This window comes from Metopolophium dirhodum, chromosome 1 (assembly GCF_019925205.1).
Source record: "Metopolophium dirhodum isolate CAU chromosome 1, ASM1992520v1, whole genome shotgun sequence".
NCBI classification, from domain to species: Eukaryota; Metazoa; Arthropoda; class Insecta; order Hemiptera; family Aphididae; genus Metopolophium; species Metopolophium dirhodum.
In genome coordinates this window covers 115,303,976-115,327,624 of record NC_083560.1, presented here as the reverse complement: position 1 = coordinate 115,327,624, position 23,649 = coordinate 115,303,976, and the positions used below count along the sequence as shown (strand labels likewise).

Here is a 23,649-nt window from a genome sequence, read left to right as displayed (position 1 = left end):
TTATACAAATTAATGGAGGTCCATGAAAATGATACATTTTATGTACCTATAATGATGTATTCCTTTTTTTACACATTTGTTAATTCGGTAACATGTTAAATGTGTTTCATAAAAAATAATATCAAATTTTTACAAACAATTTAAATGTAATTTATATTTGCTCACACAATTTTTTTAAATAGGTACATATATGTGTTGATGAAGCTTTTTCATGAAAAGTAGTAAGTATATTGTTGGAATTGTATATTGAATAAAATATGATCTTATCATAATATAAAGCTTAATTTGATAATAACTAAAAAAAAACTGTGCATACCTATATATATTTATAATATTAATACAGTATTACCTACTTACGTGGAATCTTGTTTTAAAATAACTATAAAAAAATCACCAAAATTTGCAAATTTATTTTGAGTTTTAAATTTATATATCTAAGATTTGAAAATTACATACAAGGTTTCTTATAAGTAAGGCTAGGATTTATATGCAATAAAATATGGATTTGTTTTATTAAAAATATGCTAAAATATACCTCATAAATATTATAAAATAAACACATTTTCGATCAATTGTTTTCAAATAAGTTACTCTAAATAAAACTATTAAAACACGCCAAAAAATTATGATAAAATTAAAAAAAAACTGTAAAATCTATAGTTATCTCTAAAATGTACTATTTTGTTGTAATTCAAAAACGATTAACGAATAACCGCAGATAATTGTCATTACATGATTATTTTATCATTTTCTATACATGATTACATTTTAAAATTTAAGTCCTATTGAACTGTTTACAGATATTTTAATTTTTTTTTTTTTTTTATAAATATCAATAAAATTTTATTTGCAGGTCAAAAAGCTTGAAAATTTAATACAAGGTTCCTCACACAGTATTACAATTATAATATGTTGAAAAATATTAAAAATACATAGACAAAATTGTTTTTATAAGCATTTAAAGTTCAAATTTTGAAAAAATGTATAGATTATATGCAGTTTAAAATGTAAAAAATATTCAATTTTTAAAGCTAAGGACTTAAAATTTAAAGCAAAGTTTCACATAAGTAGTTAGTACTGTAACTAAAAAATATACATATAGGTATACCTACACCGTTTTTTTTAGTTATCATCAAATTTGAATGTGATTAATTATTTAAATGAGGAATAACGATTGTAGTTTTGTGTTATTATTTTAAATTATTATTCGTGGGTACTTGAAACTTCTAAAGTATATTATTATATACAATTAATATTAATTCAACTTGACGACTTCCGTATAAATAAACACGGTATATTATATACAATATTAAATATCCTAGACTGACAAACGTTTCCGTTCAGAATCGTTATCGTATACAATGACCTTATATCATTAAATTCAATTTTGACACCATCCATTACAGTGACCTACTGTACAGCAGAATGACACCCACTTATCCGCAGACAAAACCACAAAAACCACTGATTGTTGGAGAATTTATAGGTTAGTTATAAATTATAAACAAAGCATAGGTTATGTTATAATTTATAAGTTATTAGTTACAATATAATATACGACATGCTTTGTACCTACACTTTTTTCTGTGCATAAAGTTAAATAAAGTTAACAAACTCAATAGAAAATATGAAAATGTAATTAAAATAAAATACCTTTTTCAATCCATTAATGTATTATTGATTACATGGCAGTATTAGGTACACTACACATTGATTAATAAATATAATATTTACATACATAAAGAAAGGGGGAAAGTATAGGTAACTGACGTCCAGGGCCGTACTGGGCAGGCGGGATACCGGGAGTTTCCCGGTGGGCTGCTTGTACTCGTAGGGACTTTTTTTTTTAGGTTTATCGGTTAAGGTTCATCCTGTTGACAGACATAGACGCATTTTCTAATGCGATTATATTAGAAAAATATTTAGAGTTAAGGAAATTCCTCAAAATAGATATGAAAATTACTGACTTGTGCATGCTTGTGCATAAATATCTTTGTCTGCGCGTGTAATTATAGCTCACTCACACTAATATCGATTTACATACTCACACACATGCACGATCCGCGTGGGGCCGATACCACATGTCAATTGAATTGCCTAAATTTTACTCCTTAATAAATGACCGGCATGGACACCCTTAAGTTCAACATTTTACAATATTGGATATTGACCCACCCGTAAATAATCGAATGCTGGTTGAATGATTTTCTTGTTTTATTGCAATTCAAAAACCAATAATCGTAGATAATTTAAATATTATAATAGTAATAATAGTATATTATTTTGAGAATTTGAACACTTAATATTATTATTAAAAATTAAAAAATTAAAAGTTGGTAAGTACAAAGAAATGTTATCATTTTTATTTAAAATACTTATGTTTAGACTCCAGAATACACATTAATACATATTAAGCAGTTTGTTAATATTTGAGCTCTTTTGTGAAATTGTGTCCACCGTGCACATTATTATACCTTAGTTCAGCCACTACTGCGGCACCGCAATAGATGCGAGTTTGTATGATGATAATTCTCACTCATTTTAGGCGGTGCAGACGTGCGTTATGATAAGGTATTAAAGTAGAGGTTACCGATTAATGATGACAATAATATAACACAACACACAAGCATCTATTTTTGACAATTTATACATTATTTCATATCTATTATCTATTATCTATATAACTCTAAATATTTTTCTAATATAATCGCATTAGAAAATGCGTCTATGTCTGTCAACAGGATGAACCTTAACCGATAAACCTAAAAAAAAAAAAGTCCCTACGAGAACAAGCAGCCCACCGGGAAACTCCCGGTATCCCGCCTGCCCAGTACGGCCCTGGACGTCAGTTACCTATACTTTCCCCCTTTCTTTATGTATGTAAATATTATATTTATTAATCAATGTGTAGTGTACCTAATACTGCCATGTAATCAATAATACATTAATGGATTGAAAAAGGTTAGGTTATTAATACGGTAGTCGTCAAGTTGAATTAATATTATTTGTATATAATAATATACTTTAGAAGTTTCAAGTACCCACGAATAATATTTTAAAATAATAACACAAAACTACAATCGTTATTCCTCATTTAAATAATTAATCACATTCAAATTTGATGATAACTAAAAAAAACGGTGTAGGTATACCTATATGTATATTTTTTAGTTACAGTACTAACTACTTATGTGAAACCTTGCCTTAAATTTTAAATCCTTAGCTTTAAAAATTGAATATTTTTTACATTTTAAACTGCAAATAATCTATACATTTTTTCAAAATTTGAACTTTAAATGCTTATAAAAACAATGTTGCCTATGTATTTAAGTATTTTTAATATACTTCAACATATAATTGTAATAATGTGTGAGGATTTGTATATTATATTATAATAATATACTTTAGAAGTTTCATGTACCCACGAATAATATTTTTTAAATTGTTATTCCTGTTCAAATATTTAATTACGTCCAAATTTGAACATGAAATAACTATAAAAACTGTGTTTATGTATATATATTTTTTAATTATAGTATTAAATGTAGTTCAATACTTTTAATATAAACTATGAATAAGTATCCTTGAATAATACAAAATACTATAAAAAATATATTTTATCCCCTAAATATGTATCGGGTAGTAAATTAGTGGAAAAGTCTTATAATTGAGGTAGCAACTAAAATATAAAATTTAATTTTTAAATTTTATAGAATTGTGGAAAATTTGAAAACCTGGCACCGGACCCTTAATAAGAGTGTCACTTAAAATTACGCAATTTTTTCATACGTAGAATATATGGAAACAATACAACAATTGCTTAGTTATTCAAAAACAAACATTGCGCTAATTAACGATCTCGACATACAAATACTATTTTTATAAAATAAATTGGATTATCAGTAAATCGAAAATCAGTATTTTAAGTTTTAACAAAATAATGTATTATATTTACTTTGATAAAATTTTAAGTTTTCAATACGACAGATAGTTATTAATTATTAAATGTTTATTATCAAATTGTACATGTAATATTGTAGTTATGTAAAATATTTTATAATTTTATAAACAAATCTGTGCCACAGAAGTCAAGTAACGCAAGTCACAAAAAGCAAATTTTACAGGAAATCATAGTTTAGGACTTAAGTTAGTATACTTCTTGCTATTTATGCATTTATTGTATATAGGTCTTACGTTTTAATACCTTCAAAAAGCATATTTTAATTTTATAAATAACTCAACATTTCAATAAATGGACTTGCGTTATTTGACTTCTTTGGTACAGATATTAGTTACTTACCTATTTTGACAGTATAGCAATTAGAAACATCCGTTTTGAAGTGTGCTCAAGAAGATTTTATAATTTAATTTCACAGCCTGTGTCAGGTATCAAACAATTGTCTGCGTAACATCATTTTTTCGAGTCTATAATTGATTCATACGATGGATAAATATCAGCATTTAGGTTTTTGGTAGATAATCTAATATATTTTATATACTGCTGTTTAAATCATTTTCTATAAAAAAATCCTAAGCTTCGTCGGCGGTATATGCAGGAATCAACTCCGTCGTATTTGTTATATAGGTTTTTTTTCCTATATTTAATAAATAATTAAATTTTATTTTATATCTATACCAATTTGGTTAAAATATAAACCTAAATATTAATTATTTTGTTCTTACTTACTTCTGAATTGTTTTCCCTTGTTGAAAAATAAAGTCGATTAAACAAATAATTATTCCTAATACAAATATGTATATTATGTATATGACGTATATGTTATAACTTTTAATACAAGAAGTACGTACAACTCGTGATTTGTGTGGCTAACAAAACGTTTATGCGTTTATTAATAAGTATAGTACCTACATAATATTATAGTACACATTTTGACTAATACGGGTACTTACTCACCTAGTTACCTATACATTTATATCGTAATATCTTATCAGTTATCACGTTTATACTTTTAAGTAACATAATTGAAATAGATTGGCTGACAAATTATCCATATCGAAGATAATGTCGACAAATTTTTAAAAAACTGATTTTCGCGATAATTCAATTTTTTTTATAAAAATAGTACTTGTACGCCGAGATCGGTCACAAGCGCAAACACAAATGTTCGTTTTTGAATAGCTACGAAATTATGCTCTATTATTTCCAACTGTTCTACATATGAAACGATTGCGTAATTTTAAGTGGTACTCTTTAACAAATACAAAAAGGCTAAAAATCAATGTTTTAATATTTTTAGAACGATATAAAATAGAAAATAATATATATTTTAAGTCTTTTCTATTATTCAAGCATACTCATAGTTGGACTTAAAAGGTTATAACTCTGTATCAGTATCCTCTAGTATGTGTAGTTAATGATTTTATTAAAAAAAAAAAAAACATAAAAATTAAAATGTCTGATGTACAGTTTTGGCCACGTAAAATGACGTTTCAGACCACTGTGGAGCGTACCCATACTTATTTATTGTTAAGACTTAGGAAATAATGTAATATTACTTAGACTTTAATAAAATATATCACTTATTTGTTTTTTTAGTTAAATGTTCAACTCGTAAGTCGTAAGACTAGTTGTGCTAATACTCAAACAAACCATTTAAATGAAAAATAAAAACAATGCATGGCAAAATGAAGCAAGTACCTACTTCAAGTTCAATATTGACTATAATTACACCAGTTACAAGTGTTACAACAGAAAACTCTAAAAGTGTCACAAAGTATCATAAAGCCAACATTTTTTTGTATTGCGACCAACAGTTAGATATTTGTCAAAAAATTGATTCAGAGAGTGCTAATGAAATTGTCGAAAATGACCAATCGTATTGAAAATTACACATATAAAGTAGCTACATGTATTTAAGTCCTACTATACAAAATAAACTAATCGATGTCATTGGAAAAATAGGTACCTACCGGCCTACTACAACTAATCAAGATTTTTTAGTGAACAAAATCAATAGGGCAAAATCATTTTAAATTTTAGTAGACGGGATGACGGGATGATATACCGCAAACTGAACAAATGAAATTTTGTATTCGATATATATATCAATGAATATCCAGTACATCAATTAATTTCACGTGAAGATTTAAAATTTAATTAAAATTGAAAAGATTTAAAATTCGTGTTGGTAGAAAATCTGACGGTTAAAAATTTAGCAGATGTCATTTTAGAAAATATCTCGAACCAGAACGCTCATAAAATTAATATGTGGATTATAATATTATTTTAATTATTTTAATTCGTGTTTACTTTACAATACAATATAATTAGTTAAATAGATACAAATAATATGAGTAATTTTTAGCTTAAAAAAGATGGGTAAGTGGATGTCGCTCTGCTGTACAGTAGGTTATAAGTGGGTCACTGTAATGGATGGTGTTAAATTTGAATTCAATGATATAATATCATTGTATAAGAAAAATGATTCTAAACGAAAACGTTCAGTCAGCCTATGACATTACGAAGTATATTGGATGATATTATTGTGAATAAAGTAATTTATATATAACATATTTACATGGAACCTTGTCTTAAATTTTCAATCCTTAGTTATAAAAGTTGAATATTTGATAAATTTTGTCAAAATTAATTTCGAATTTGAACTTTAAATGCTTAGGTATAAAAAAAAATTGTGCCAATGTATTTTCAATATTTTCAATTACTATTGAAACGATATATCAGGAGCCTTACATTAAATTTTCACGCTTTTTTACCCAGAAATACAATTTTCTTGATATTTATAGAAAAAATGGAAAATGTTATGGTGTATAGAAAATGGTAATATAAACATTCAGTTAAAATTTCATGTACCTACGGTCATTTGTTTTAGAGTTGCACCAAAAACCAAAAACCAAAAAATTGAACTTCTCTCTATATTAAGTATATTATTTATTAATATTATATTTTGCGAAAGGAAATTTTATAATTTTTATCCTCTAGATTGTGATACTGTTGATTTTTACGAACCGGAACTCTTAAATTTTAATTTTCACCAACCGGAACAGACGCAAAGTTTATATTACGAACCGAAACGCCGTTTCAGTGCGTTCCGGTCCATTTTGAGCACTGAACCAGTGACTTTATTATAAGCAACGACTTTATTAATAAGTATGGTCTCGGCAATAAACGAAAAAAAAGGTCCCTGGTAAAAATGTACCAGGAAAAACGGACATAATATAATATAATATATAATCATATAAACATAATTGTACATTATTTGTAGAGTAAAGAGTTATTATTTTTTATTGAAACTAGGGTGACTTCCCCCTCCCGCTAATCCCACATCCCATTTACTTATTGTACTACATGTAAATACAGATTGTAAATATAAATTTTTGTTCAATAAAAAAAAAAACTAATTATGCAAGTAATTAGTAGTTAATTACTTTCACACGAGTTCCCGAGGCCTAGTAGTTCATATTTTAAGAAACTAAATTTATATAAAAATTAAAGTCACGATGATATCATATTAAGTTACTTTTATAGTACCTTAACTAATGTCTAATAGGACATTAGGACTATAGAAGTATGTTCAACCAAAGTTAATAATTAGGTTACCTTTGTTTCATAATACCTGTATTATATATTATGGTTGTATCATAATTTTGTATTTTAACTGGAGTATATCGTAATAAGTAAATTTTGTAAAATTATGATATAGGCATATTATAATGAACCTTTGTAACATAAAATATCCCCCATACCAGACAATTTGTTCCAGCTACGGCCTTGTACATACCTACCTACCTAGTACCTATAAAATTATTTAACAAAATTGATCATAATATTCATTACTTTTCGTAACTATAAAAATAAAAATGTAGTGTATAAATTGCGTAGGTACTAGTGTACTACCACTATAATAGCACTAGGTATCTATATTATAGTAATAGGCTAATTATAAAAAAAAAATATTAAATGACACGTAGACAGCGGCGGCGGCAAGCTACGACGTGACTCGTGTAGTCGTGCGAGTGTGTGATAGCGTGACGAAGAGCGGTGACGGCTGCAGGCTGATAAGAGAATGCAAAAAACAAAAACCGTTTTGCCCCTCACCCCCCGCCACGGATCACACAGTGTCCACAACAACACGCCTTAACAGCAGCCGTCGACCCTCGCGTTATGACTTATTAGTTATTACTTTTTATCGTCGCCTCCACATCGGAACATCGCTCATCGCAGTTGCATCGGATTAATACAACTATATAAGAATAATTAATAATATTTCTACGACTACAACAATAAATTCGACAACCAACTTTTCCGTATAACGATTTTGATTAGGTACCGCTATTTGGTGATTATTTCGCGTTGTCTGGAAGAATCGTCGTCCGTGCTGACGTTCTGCAGTCGTTCCGAAGTAGTCGTCGAAGTCAAGCGAATAGCCGACGCGAGAGACACAAAATACCGTCCACGTTGTCTGTCACCAGTTACCAGCCGCTCTGTCACTTCGACAATGGGTAAGGGCGCGAGCGCAAACGATTGTGTGTTGTGATTCGGATCCGTAAAGTCGGTGCTCGACGTATCCAGCCCGGGTCGCAGCTCCCATAAGTTCTTGTACACCTGATGTCCTTCAAACGGATTTGATGATACCAGCTTGTCCGCCTTTGTGCTGTGTTTGAATTGTTTAGAAGTTATGTAATGGCTCTATCCGTTGATCTAATTGTATCGTTTTTTCTGTGCTTTGTTTTCGATTTAATTTCACATTCATCGTGTTCCCAAGTACAATAACAACAAAATTGTGCTGTTAGTTCTTATATTTTGATATCTGTGATTATAAATATTGTATAAAATGGACTATCATGTTGGACATACAGAATTGCATAGTCGTCCCACATATTATACACATAATAAGAGTTTAAGTTTACAAATTCAATTCAACGTTCATGCAATCAAAAACTTATCGACTATCTAAATATCCTATGGACTGGTTTAGTGGCATTTTTCTGGTCCCTCTATAGCTGTAATTATATTAGGTATTATATAGGTATAGTATTTATGCATAGAATAAATTCAGATTTATTGTCAGTAATAATTAACATAAGTTCCCAATTTTGACGATTATAATGAGTTATAATAATATAGTAATTATAATTAGTTTAAAAGATGAATGAGAGTAAAATGTCTTATACCTACATAACAACGAATATAATATAAATTTGCTAATTTTGAACAACATAGTATAATAAAACTCATATTAACTAGAAAATTAATTAGAAATATTAACTGTTAATATTAAAGACGAGCAAATAGATAGTATGCCAAATATTTTTACTATATAATTGGTCTATGACAATTTTTTAATTTTCAAAGTAACTTCTTGCGTAGGTTTTAGAATGGAATGAAATTTGTAGTTTGTGGTGTTTTAATTGGTTGCTAAATTATGTTAATATGTTTTGTTTAATTTTGTTAAGTTGATTATAATTTATAACTAAATAGGTATTAAAATTAACAAAAAGCATTAAATGCACAAAAAAAGCAAGGAAAAGCTAAATAATCTAATCTCATGTATAGGCAGTACCGGATCTACAAATTATGTAACCCAGGGTACAACATAATATTAGCGCCCCTATGCTATATGCTATATGAGTTTAAAATTTAATTTGCGCCCTTCTATGATTAGCGCACGGAGCATGCGCTCCGGATCATACCCCTCTAGATCCGGTACTGTGTTTAGGTAGTTTGTTATGTGAATCATATACCTATAAGATTTATTTAAACTGGTAGTCAAAAACAAATTCTACCAAAATCTATCTCTAGTTATATTCTTTCTGCATAATGTTTGGTTTCCCATTTTTCCTTTTTTAATTGTGAGATCATGTGAGGATTACTATTGCATTACTCCGCCCAGCCTCATATAATTTGTCTTATAACAATAAAATGTACATCACCGCCAAAGTACCTACCTTGTTTTATTTAAAACTTCCGTGTCTTTGTACTCAGAAAGTTGTATATTCTTAGTGATTCTGAACCAGGGTGTGTTGAACTTGGATTATGTGTGTCAAGCTGTTATCGTTATGGAAAATATAAATATTTTTTCACATTTTCTACAGTTTTTAAATTAAAATGGTTATCTTGGGTGATGCAAAATATCTGTAGGTTTTTACTATATTTGTTGAATATTTTTTTTTTTTTTTTAAACAAAAGTATGTTTGGTTATAACTACATAAAAATAATTGTTTTGTTTTATAAATCTAGCTTTACCTTATATAAAATATAAAATTGAAATTATTATTGTAGAATTTCCTAGAATTTTTAGGCTATCAACGCTATACACAGTAATTTGTCTAGAGCCAGTTGTATTCACATGCATCAGTCCTAAGTAGCCTAAACTGCCAATAATAAAAAAACTTAGTAAACAATACAACAAAACATTAGATATCTGCTGGCTATTGCAGGTCAACAATATAATGTTCAACTAGGAAATAATGGGTAGATAACGTACTATCCGAACCAATTTGAAACCGAAAAGTATATAAAGTGTTATCATGTAGGAATAATTGGACGTATCATATGTATTATATAATATTTACAACATTTCAAATATGTTAGACATTTATGCGATTTTCTGATATAATTGTAAAAATAAATAAGTTACCTCCTGGTTTTTATTCAGTGTGTGTAAGAGGGAACAAGTTGATCTATTTAATATAGGTATACAGCCATGATTAACTAATTATGTGTGTAAAACGTTACTACCTATTTGTTGTGTATAAATAACTTTTATATGTTATATTATACCTATTTTAATTTATCCATGTATTGCTTGATATTCAATAATAATGATAGGTAAAAACAAAATTAACAATTAATTTTAATTATTTTAAAGAGATTTTTTTTAAACTTTTTATTTAATATTTGAGTATTAGATGGTTACTGGGATTCAAATCTTGGCAATTTGTGAATTTTTTTTTCATTTCTCAACTTACTTCATTTAAAATATATGAATATGGGAAAAATAATGAAGTTCTATTATTTTCTTATTTTATTGAAATTTATTTATTTTTTTTGATTGTCATTTATTAATTTGTAAAAAAAACTTAAGTTATTAGAAAATAAAAATGTAAATTATAGAAATGAGAACTTTTGAATTACTTCTCAATAAATAGTATAATATTCTTGATCCATATAAAATTTGTTTTGTTAATATCTTTATAACCAAATACAAAAATATAATGTATATTATTTAAAAAAAAAAAAATTGGTTTAAAATTATTAAATGAATCTGTTATAAAAATTGTGAATTATAATTTTTCAGGGGGATTTTACAGTTATTTCAAGAGTCTATTTGGTGAAAAAGAACTGAGAATTTTAATCTTGGGCTTAGATGGCGCAGGAAAGACTACCATATTGTATAGGTTACAAGTTGGTGAAGTTGTAACTACTATTCCAACAATAGGATTCAATGTCGAGCAAGTTACTTATAAAAATATTAAATTTCAAGTTTGGGATCTCGGAGGCCAAACATCCATTAGGTAATATTTTATTTTAATGTAATTACTTACAGAGGTTTTTTGAATTGCATACTATATAGTACATAACAATAGTAGGTGAACTTATCCAACACCATAAATTGGTATGCATCTATATCTTATATTATCGCTGTACTATATAATAAAACCTAAATTTATCTTAATATTTTGGAGGCTTTGTAGAAAAATAATTATCCATATTTGGTTTAATTAAGACCCATATTATGTGGTCGTTCCAAAAATGTGCCTCATCATAAATTATAAGATACGTTTCTAATTTAAAATATTGATTGTATTAATTTTTCCCTCAAACATTTGTTTTATAGGCCATACTGGAGGTGTTATTATTCAAATACAGATGCTGTAGTATATGTAATTGATTCAGTTGATCGAGAAAGAATGGGTATAGCCAAAGACGAATTGATGTATATGTTAAAAGTAAGCTATATTTTAAAATTAATTACCTATTAGTTTAATGTTTCTGTAGTTTATATAATTTCTATGAATTTATAGGAAGAAGAACTAAATGGTGCTATATTAACAATATTAGCCAACAAACAAGATGTTGAGGGTTGTATGAATGTTACCGAGATACATCAAGCTCTTGGATTAGACTCTTTAAAAAATCGAACATTCCAAATATTTAAAACATCAGCCAAAAAAGGCATAGGACTTGATGAGGCTATGGATTGGCTTTGTAACACTCTACAAAATCACAAATAATGAAATGCTATGTTTATTATATTTCTATTGTAATTAGAAAATTGTACAAATTAAAATGTTATAATGTTTAATTATGTCCTCTCTATTTAATGAAAATGTTAATTCAATTGTATAAAGTTGGCTACTAAATTATCAGCTGTGATATCTTATTTTATACTCCACAGCTAGGTTTTTTTAAGGTTCAAACATTTTATTGTTATTTAGTATTGACCGTTATATTGTCAATCATTAACTATTTTGGTAGAATCATATAAAAGTTAAATAATAAAGTAGGGCGGTTGAAAGCAGTAAGTTATTACACACACTTAGACCAATAACCAAAATCACACAATATGTGGTCCAATTTGGATTTTGACAAAAAAAATTTGTATTTTTAAGCTTTTTTCTTAAATTGTTGTCAGAAATGAATGTTTTGTTTTTTTTTGTTTATTTAATTACAAATGTATTTTGATTAATAAAGGGTAACATTGAACATAATAAAAATAATGAAATAATATATAAAAATGGAAAACATATTTTCTACCCAACCTAAAGAAATAGAATAAAGAATCAAATTAAGTTTTCTGAATAAAAATTGGGTGGTTGCTATATTGTGAATTTTTTTTTGCTTGCTCGATTGTTTTTAGTCTTATTGATGTAAAAAAAATATTTTGACATAAATTACATGACGTGTACTAGCAGATATTTCTAAAAATTTTAGTTGTTACCATCAATGTATTATTGATGGGAATATATTTCTGAAAAGTCACACATAGTCATCATAATTTACACGCCCACTCACACTCTTCAGCATATAATATATTTTAAATATTTCCTATAGTCAACTCCTTAAAGATCGCTTTCAACCACCTTAGCCATGGCCAATGGTCATATAAAATTTCTGTATGTTAGCGGCAATGATATAAATTATGTCATTGTCAACAATTGTTAGGCAATATATTTAAAGACTGGACATTTTATGAAATCCAAAGAAAGTACTTCTTTCAAAATGAATCATTAATCGTTAAATTTCGTTATTTATTGAAATAATATACATACATTTATATTTTTTCCATGTATATGAATTACACATTTTTCATGATATATTGTGTATTATTATTATCATGATATTTATATTTTAGAATTTGTTTGTATAATAATTATTATTAGATAATAGGGATTTTAGTTTATTATATTATGTATTTTTAAAAAAATCTATTTTATTGAAACTATAATGAAAAATAGCTTAATATTATTAATATCATACTGTAATAATAATTATTTTTAAATACTAGAATATTTAAATTTGTAGACATTCTTAACACTAATCGGGGGTAATGTATGAATACTTCATCATTATTATTTAAAATAGCTAAAAAATAACATTAGCTTTGCAAAATAGACGATATGTTTATTAATTCTCCACTACTATGAAATATAAACATTGCTGCTAACATATATATTTATTATTTAATAAAATTTGCTATTTAAAATTATATTTATTATATTTGCATTATACCATTTTAAATTTCCACTACAATAATACATTAAATTATTTAAAAAATTTCATAAAGTATTTTTTTTGCACATTAAAAGTAAATATATTTATAATGTGATGTTTGTTTGAGTTAATTGTCTAATAGTAGGTTTACATAGATTACTAGCCTTTACTGGTTAATTATTAGTTCATAATAATAGGATATTGCCACATGTGAAACTACTCATAAGTTATTAGACCAACATTCTCATAGCTCCAATGGCCGATAGCTCAATTCTGGATAATATTCTGTTAAGAGTATTGGTTCTGTCTGTTTTACACCAAAATGAACCTATTTTATACCAATTAATTGTACCAAATATCCTAGTCATTGAATAAAACTTCTGAAAACATTTGAATTTGTTATAAAATTAACATGAAAACGACTCTACCTTTTTGAAATTTAACACTTAAAAATTAGATTTTAAGAATTTAAAAATGTAAGAAAGTGATTTTCAAGTAAATTTCATGATGATTTCAAACTTGTTTTTAAGCACTTTATCTAATAAATAGGTTAATACATTGTTTTGACAAAAAAATACCAATAATTAATTTTCATGTATTGTGTAATTTACATGACATATTGCATCTGCACGCATAATGAGTTGTTGAGATCATACAATTTTTCTATAAAAGAGGTTTGCGCGTCATTCCATATTAGAGATGTTCCGGCTACCCGGCGATTACTCGATGCCTGAGTACTCGATATAGGTTATATTTTGTATTTACATTTCTACTCGACCTATACTCGATACACGGTTAGTATAAAAAATTTTACTCGGCCAGTACTCTGAGCCCGATTTAATACCCAGAACATCTCTATTCCATATTACATAGGTTTTACTGTATAATTTATTGTAAAAACAACTTGTAAAATGTAGCTATACTTATGTAATAATGTATTTATTCTTATTCCTTATTGATTTTTTTTCTAATCTATGAACATATTAACTCAATTAAAAAATATCATTTTTGATTCTACAAATATTCTAAAAATAAATAATTATGAACTGAAATTTAATAATAATTATAATATATTTATGTATTGATTAAGAAAATAAACAATTTTAAATATAAAGTAAAATCTGAAATAAATTAAGAAATTTAAACTCTAGGTGGCTGCTTATTGTGAAAAAACAAAACTTAGTGACATTGCTTAGATATAATTATGTGATCTGTTATTTTCGCTACTAGTACTCGGCAATGATCTAGAGTTAGCAATAGGACTGCCAATTATTTGAGCAATATATCTGGAGCCTTGTAATACATTTTGACGCTTTTTGGCCCAACAAACAACATTTTGATGAAATTTATAAAAAAAAATTAATTTTAAATTGCCTGTAAACCACTCAAAACAGGTCAAATTATTTTAAAAATTTTATCAAGTATAGGAATTGATAAAATAAACATATGATCTAAATTTCAAGAATCTACGGTAGTTCATTTTTGAATTACAACAAAATAAGAAAATCGCTAGATGAGAAGTAGAGTATCCAATGTTGTAAAAAATATGAACTTCAAACGCTCATAAAAACTTAATTTTATTTGCTGGTAGACATTTTTTTTTTGGTAAAGGTAGGCAAACTTATGAGGAATCTTGTTTTACATTTTAAAATCTTTGACTTAAAAAGAGAACTTAAATGTTAGATTTAAATAGAAATATTTTTATGAATTTTTAACTCAAAATAATTTACACATTTCGTGATTTTTACGCCTTGTCAAAATTCTAATTTAAATGCTTATAAAAAAATGTTGACTAGATTTTTAATATTTTACAAATGCCATTGTAATAATCTATTAAAAGTCTTGTATTGTATTAAATTTTCAAGTTTTTTTTACCCAACAAATACAATTTTATTGACATTCCTAGAAAAAAAAAACTAAAAAAATTGGAAACTGAAAATGTTCGTTAACAGTTCAAAACAAATCAATATTTTTTGAAAATGTTATAGTGTATAGGCAATAGTAATATAAACAACCAGTGACTACGTTCATTTGTTCTAGAGTTATATCAAAAACCAAAATCAATTTTGTCGAAAATCGATTTTGTGTAAAAATTCCCGTTTACCTTTATTGTTCTTTTCTTTTCCCCTGCTCTTTCCAAAAGATCCTGTTGAAGAAAATCGAAGCATTTTTACTGTCCTAAAAGGTGATGACAAAAAAAAATACACACACACACATCATTGTAAAATAAATTCATCGCTCAGAATCTAAAATGAGAATTTTTACGCAAAGCCAATTTTTAACAATATCGATTTATTTATAGATTCATAAATTGTCTTACCGAATATTGGCAAAATATTTTGATTGTTTTTAATCTATTGATAGCTATAAAAACATTTTTTTTTAATTGCTGTTGGTAAAACATTTTTTGGCAGGGTAATAAACTTGAAAATGTAATAGGTAGGTACAGTTTCGCATAAGTTGTTAATAGTAAAATTAAAAAAAAAGTTGAGCGTAGTCGACAATCATTTTTACGACTGTCTGAAGTTCAAATTTTGACGAAATTCATCAGTCTCGAAAATTTGCAAATTACTTTTCAGCTAGAAATTAATAAAATATTTTCAAATTAAAAGAAAATGAAAAATTGTTAATTATATTGTAGTTAAAAATGTATAAAATGGTAATTTTTTTAGTAAAAGATTGAAAAATTAAAACATAGTTTTTCATAAGTAGTTGATATTGTAACCCAAATCTCTAAAAAAAAAGGTGGATAAGTGGATGTCGCACTGCTGTACAGTATGTTACAAGTGTGTCACTGTAATGGATGGTGTTAAATTTGAATTCAATGATATAATATCATTGTATAAGAAAAACGATTCTGAGCGAAAACGGTCAGTCAGCCTATGAAATAAGTATATTTGATGATATTATTGTGAATAAAGTAATTTATATATAACCTATTGGCTATTTACGTGGAGCCTTGTTTTAAATTTTCAATCCTTAGCCATAAAAGTTAAACATTTTATACATTTTTAACTACAAAATAATTAATAATTTATAAATTTGATAAATGTTGTCAACATTTTAACTTTAAATGCTTATAAAAAAAAATTGTGCCTATGTATTTTTAATTTTTTTCAACTGCTATCAGAACGATATATCAGGGGCCTTATATTAAATTTTCACGCTTTTTTACCCAACAAATAAAATTTTATTGATATTTATAGAAAAAAAAAACTAAAAAAAATGAAAACTGACAATGTCCGTAAACAGCTTAAAAAGAGTCAAAATATTTTCAAAATTTTATGGTGTATAGAAAATGCAAATATAAACATTCAGTGAAATTTTCAAGTAACTACAATCATTCATTTTTTAATTACAATAAAATAAGAAAATTGTTACACGAGAAATCGAAGTGAATATCAAATGTTGTATAAATATAAATTTGAAACGCTCATAAAAATTTAATTTGACTTTTTTGTTTTTTTGTAGACATTTTTTTTTTGATAAAGGTAGACAAACTTATGGATAATCTTGTATTACATTTTCAAATCTTAGATTGAAAAAGTAAAATTTTTATGAATTCTCAACTCAAAATAATTTGCAAATTTTCGTGATTTTTCCGTATTTTGTCAAAATTTGAACTTTAAATGCTTATAAATAAAAACTGTGACTAAAGATTTTGAATATTTTTCAAATGTCATTGTAACAATATAGTAGGAGCCTTGTATTAAATTTTCAAGCTTTATTCCCCAACAAATAAAATTTTATTGATATTTATAGAAAAAAAAACTAAAAAAAATGGAAACTGAAAATGTCCGTAAACAGCTCAATATAAATCAAAATATTTGGAAAATGTTGTGGTGTATAGAAAATTATAATATAAACATTCAGTCAAAATTTCATGTACCTACGGCTATTTGTTTTAGAGTTACATCAAAAACCAAAATCGAATTTCTCAAACACAGATTTTGAGTGAATATTCCCGTTTTTCCTTAATTTTTCTTTTGTTTTTCATGTCGCTTTTGAAAATTACTGGGAAATTTTGACCCCCCATAGTACCAACTAGATTCACTTTCCTATCAGAAAAGTTACTGTTGAAGAAAATCCAATAACTTTGTTAAATGAAAAGAAAGCTAGGTTTAACTAAGATTACTCTATCCCAATTAAGTGACACTCGGTGGGTATGCAGATTTAAGAGTTGTGATGCTCTTATTAACAACTATGATGCTATTGTCAATGTGTTAACTAATGAAATTGATGAACAGGAGAGTAAAGATGTCGCTCAAGCAATTGGTATGTTTAACTTTAATGTATTTAATAATATATTAGACCATTTATGTACACATATTGTATTAATAAAAAAAAAATTAAACTTAAATAATAAGTTAATTAATTATATTTCAGGCATTTTAGCAACTATAAAAATCATAAATTTATTATATATTTGTTTATACTTCATGATGTTCTGAAAATAATAAATATATTGAGTATACGATTACAATCAAAACTGGCAACATTAGGAAGTTCGGCATGCTTAATAAATGGAGTTAAAGAAACTCTGAAAAATCGTACTCCAGAATACTTTGCAGAATTATGGGAAAAAATTGTTTATTTTGCAGAGACTAATGATATTTCTATCAATATTCCCATAGGTAGGTTATTTTAAAATTAACTAATTTTTCACAGAAATAACATGTACAAAATTTCTTTTTCAACAGGTTCGAAAAGACGTAGAACAGAAACAAAAACCCTCAAGGACTACCATGTTACTGTCACAACTGCGGCTGAGAACTCGATGCACGAAGGTGAATCGTCAAAGAAAAAATATTGGGAAGAGCATGCTAACTATCCAATATTAGATGCAATTATAGTTAGTTTGAGTACTCGATTTTTACAGGAGAGTTTAAACATTGCAACAGCAGTTGATGAACTATTTAAATTAAATTTTCAACAATCATCTTTTCTTATTGATTATTATAAAGTACGTTGTAACTTGTATTTGAGCAATATTTATAAATTATGAATTCCATTTGACAAATACTTTTTTTAAACTATTTTGTTTTGCTTGTATATTTTTGTACAGAATACTTTTGATATCAATTTTTCAAACTTGAAATGTGAAATGAATGTAATGAAAAACATGATGAACGAAGTTAATTTTGAAAATATCAAAAAACATCTAAATGAAGAAGTATTTCCTAATTTATTTAAAATAATGCAAGTGGCAATAAAATTACCAGTGAGCTCGGCCACTTGTGAAAGGTCCTTTTCAACTATGAGAAGGATCAACACATATGTCCGAGCTAACATGACTCAGGGCCGATTTAGTAACTTAGCAAAATTGAATATCGAAAAAGATATTAAAGTAGATACTGAAACAATATTAAACACGTTTGCTAAATCTAACCGAAGAATACAGCTCTAAAAATGTATAAGGTACATTTTTAAAATAAAAATGTGTTCTATAATTATATTATTTTGTTGTTAATTGTTGCTCTAAAGCCATACTTACAGTAATAATTCCTATTGTTTTCCTAAAAGTTATGTGGTGTATAATGTATATTATATATTATAAATATAATTTTGTCAACTATTATAAGTACCTACATGAAATAGCACATTAAAAAAAAAAATATTTAGTAAGTGTTATTTTCTGTCAATATTGTAATTAAGTAAGCAGTATACAATATACCTATATGTTGTATTAAACATTTTTTTTGGTGTTAATTACTTGTATAAATGTTTCAATGCTTCATTTAGTAGCTAGGGCTTCAGCCCCCCCAAATCTCAAACGCTATTTGCGCCTATGGCTATGTTTAATATATTTTTTCAAATTGACTATATTTAATGATAAATTTACTTTTTTTTTAAGAATTTTTAGTTTTATAAATTTACATATTTACATGCAATTATCAATAAATTAGGAAACAATATCTTTTCCTTTAACTAATGAAGTTATTAGAAAAAAAATAAAATTAGTTCTTACTTACATTATATATGTCAATCAAATCTAGCTTCATTGTTGTTCATCCCTGAACAGAAACAGTAGTAAGTTGTTCATTTGTGACAACTGAAAAAATGTATATAAATGAGTAATTTATATTATATAATTTTATTTAAAACTAAAGCATTTTTAATGTATTATTTCTGGTATCCGGCCAAAATAGCGAAACAATTACCGAGAATGAAAAAATCGCGAATTAATAATAGCGTAAATAAAAATAGCGAATTGTAAAAAAGAGCGAAAATACATAATAGCGAAAAGAGAAACATCTGTCTGTCGGGTTGCTTATATGACACAGTGTAAAAATCAAACATATTTGTTAGAATAAAAAATAGATAAAAATAGTTTATAAATGAGATTAATAAATTTAAAAAAGTAAAGCATACAATAAAATATGGAGTGATCATGGAATATAAATGACAAATCATTATATTTAGTGTTTATTTGTCTCTTATATATTTTTTGAATACATTCATTATAATTATAATATCGTTAAGTTCTAATAATAAGTATTTATAGTAGCAATAACAATAATTTTAAATAAAATAATTATATTCAATTTAAATATAATTATATTTAGACATTCAGTGACAAATTATATGCTATACCTTTTATGAAGTTCTTATTCTCATTAGTATATGTATAAGTTAAATAATAATTAAGATAGCATATTGACGATATCAGTAGGTATAACGATATTATTGTGACCTACCTGCATAGGGTTTTGTCCTAAAATTATTTCCCTGCGAGATATTTAAAATGATATATAATTTTAAGTTTCGTTATTATGCATGATCGCTTATTTCAAAATTCGCTGTTTTTATTTACGCTATTATCGATTCGCGATTTTTACATTCGCGGTAAATTGTTTCGCTATTTTGGCCTAGACCCATTATTTCTTATTAGCAAAAGTATACTTACCTTATATATTTTAAATGTTAGTTTTAAAAAGTTAACGATGAATTCATGACCAATTAAGTTGTTGTTAAAAACTATATTCATATCATTTTGATGAACTTTTAAAGGAGGAGTTATAATTGTATTTTACTTACAATTTGAACTTTTTAATAAATCATCAACAGAACAATCAGGAACAATACATTTTTCAGGTTCACGAGATTCATGTTCACCTAAAATTTAAATTATTTTTTTTTAACAACAAATAATATTTCCAAAGTAAATAATAAATTTTTACTTTATATAATATTTGATATATGACCATCCAAATTCAAATTTGGCATAGAACCATCCGTATTATTTCCAGATCCAACATTTTCAATTATAGCTAAACGTATATAAATTATTAAAATACAATTTATATATATAATATATGTAAAATAAATACAATTTTAACAAAAAAAAAAACATGATTTTTTGATTTGAAAATGTAATATTTTACATATATTATATATATAAATTGTATTTTAATAATTTTGAACTGGTAGTGGATCATCGACATCATTTTCAGTTTTCGAGTAGGTACCTATTCAGATTCGTCTATGATTTAAATATATAATATAAATAATAGTCATATTACCAAAATATTTGATATAATAGATATTTAGATCGTATTATTTATAACAAAAATGAAAGACGGTTACAGTAATTTATAATTAGGTGGGTACATACTTGTCAATCTCGTTGCCACGTGTGTCTGTGTGGTAAAATAGTTTTGCAATTTTGGCATTTTTGCAATAACTAAATCATTTTTCTGTGCATTTTCTTTGATTCTTTTTCTATTATAAAGTAGTAAAGAAAAACTGTTATTAAGTAAACGTTAAAATGACAATTGATTAAAATATAAATGCTTATTGCTCAAATAGTCCACGGTTATGTTATGTGCGAATGTGCGATATGAAAACTTATCAATTTATACCATGTGTCAGTAGATGACGTAATTTATTTGTTTATCGAAAATAAATATAATCTTAAATTAATCACTAATCATATAGACAGGGTCAACTATTATGGTTGGAGGGTCACAACTCAGCAGTCACTCATCGGAAAACCTGTGCGAGTATAAATAACTCACGATAAGAAGTTTATGATCAGTTCACCAGTTTATTATATCATTATTTTTAGTACTTTAGTACCTACATAAAATTGAATTCGAATAATTTTTATTTTATTAATTTTTTCACTAAAATTTTTATTAAATATAAATTGAGGAGTTTCCAACAGGCAACTGGCAACAACAGCTTCTCAAGCTCAAGGCGCCCCTTGATTTTACCAAGCTGTGGCCCCCGGGGGCAAATGACCCCTTTGCTCCCGCCGTTTCTCTTTTGGCCAATATAATTTTCCTGTTAAAGAAGTATTAAAAATTGAAGGTTTTTGAATTTATCCCAAAGAGTAGTATAAATTTAATATTTATAGCCTACTCATACCCCCTTAAAACGGATATATAATATCTGGTCCAGGTTTTTACGGTCCAGAATATTACGGTGCAGTTTTGTCTGATCCAGAATATTACGGTCCAGTTTGGTCCGGTCCAGAATTTTACGGATTTCAAATTTTTAAGCTCCAGATTTTTACCGTGCAGATATCTACTGTCCCGGTTTTAAATCCAGGTTTTTGCAGGTCACCAAATGAATTACCTAGTCTATAACATGAAACACCTCGTGTAATACGAGCCTCAGCAACTACAAGACATGGAATCATAGGAAATTTAGCAAGTCAGATAAATTAAATTATCTAAATATTTTGAATCGTAAAATAAATGATGAAAAAATATGGTAAGAACTTACATTTCGACTCAATATTTATAGGCATAATATACATGCAGTCATGTTAAAACTATTTTGAAGAAAGTTAAATATGTAATGTGTTCGTGAACCGAAATTTTTTTTTGAATTTTATTTAATTTTGTACATACCTATTTTGTTAACTTTTTGTTTTTGAGAGCTTGTAATAACTACCTACCATATTATATATACTACCGTAATTTATGTTTTATATTTTTACCTATATTTATTTCGAATTTTCTTCTTAATATTAACTGTAACTATAAATGTGCGAAATTTTCAATTTTAAATCACTGTAAAAAATCTTATCATTTATTTGAAATTCAAAGCCATACGTTTATACTTTTAGGTCCCCTTATCGGTTGCAAGTCAATTACCTAGCGTAGCAAGTTTGAAAAGAACAATACAACGTGCTCGTCGAACAAAACTAAATGCTATAACTAAATAATAAATAATAATAATAATGTACCTAAACTCTTTAAACTTTAGTTTTGATATTTCTGAGGAACAAGCACTTATGCACTTCTTATAGTCAATAAATCGAGTACAGGCTACAGGGAAATACAAAAAATAATCGTTGCAAAACCAGATTTTTGTTATTTCAAAATCACCGGTTGTCGTTTGCGCATCACTATTGTTATTTTTGACCTTTTTTGTAAGACAGTTATGCATCGTTCAATTTTTTGGTTATACATCATTTACGGATCGATTGTTTAAAAGGTCATACATCATTTGCGCATGTTTGTGAAGTTGGCCCCCCCCACTATGTCCAATCTACTTCAGACCTTTTTCAATATTTAGTAACCTTTTAGTAACTAATTGTAACCGACACCAAACAATTTGTAACCAAAAAGTTTCCGAGAAAACTCAATTTCCATATGGGGGGGGGGCTAACTTCACGTAGCCCCCCGACTTTGTCATATCGAATCCAGACCTGTTCACAAATTTAGTAACCTTTTAGTAACTAATTGTAACCGACACAAAACAATTTGTAACCAGTTTCCGAGAAAACTCAATTTTCATTTGAGGGGTTAACATTTTAATAACTTACAATTTTTGATACATACCGTGTTGACAATATTCTAATTATATTTGACTTCAAACATACATTTATGGAGATGTTTGATGAATATGTTAACTTATAATATGTGACACACAAAGAAAATATAAACATAAATATTTTTAATTTGCTATGATGGATAAACTATGATTTCTTTAAAATGTAT

At 26.7% G+C, this 23,649-nt stretch overlaps 2 protein-coding genes across 2 annotated transcripts; both read left to right on the top strand.

The window, feature by feature from the left end:
* The first annotated feature begins 8,036 nt into the window (after positions 1–8,036).
* Positions 8,037–12,287, top strand: LOC132935384 (ADP-ribosylation factor-like protein 1). The gene is made up of 4 exons (XM_061001927.1): positions 8,037–8,481; positions 11,280–11,496; positions 11,820–11,931; positions 12,007–12,287. Exons 1-4 carry the CDS (start codon positions 8,478–8,480, stop codon positions 12,214–12,216), a joined length of 543 nt encoding a protein of 180 aa, XP_060857910.1. The 5' UTR covers positions 8,037–8,477; the 3' UTR covers positions 12,217–12,287.
* A 5,003-nt stretch (positions 12,288–17,290) lies between these two features.
* Positions 17,291–19,103, top strand: LOC132937000 (uncharacterized). The gene is made up of 4 exons (XM_061003826.1): positions 17,291–17,971; positions 18,083–18,330; positions 18,397–18,659; positions 18,762–19,103. The coding sequence occupies exons 3-4, from the start codon at positions 18,474–18,476 to the stop codon at positions 19,101–19,103; spliced, it is 528 nt and encodes a 175-aa protein (XP_060859809.1). The 5' UTR covers positions 17,291–17,971; positions 18,083–18,330; positions 18,397–18,473.
* Positions 19,104–23,649: the final 4,546 nt, after the last annotated feature.

Excerpts from the sequence above, each read along its gene's own strand:
- LOC132935384 (XM_061001927.1), top strand. Across the intron at positions 11,497-11,819 it reads GGAGGCCAAACATCCATTAG|GCCATACTGGAGGTGTTATT; the intron begins GTAATATTTTAT and ends TTTGTTTTATAG. Across the intron at positions 11,932-12,006 it reads AATTGATGTATATGTTAAAA|GAAGAAGAACTAAATGGTGC; the intron begins GTAAGCTATATT and ends ATGAATTTATAG.
- LOC132937000 (XM_061003826.1), top strand. The coding sequence starts at position 18,474 with ATGCACGAAGGTGAATCGTCAAAGAAAAAATATTGGGAAGAGCATGCT. Across the intron at positions 18,660-18,761 it reads TTCTTATTGATTATTATAAA|AATACTTTTGATATCAATTT; the intron begins GTACGTTGTAAC and ends ATTTTTGTACAG.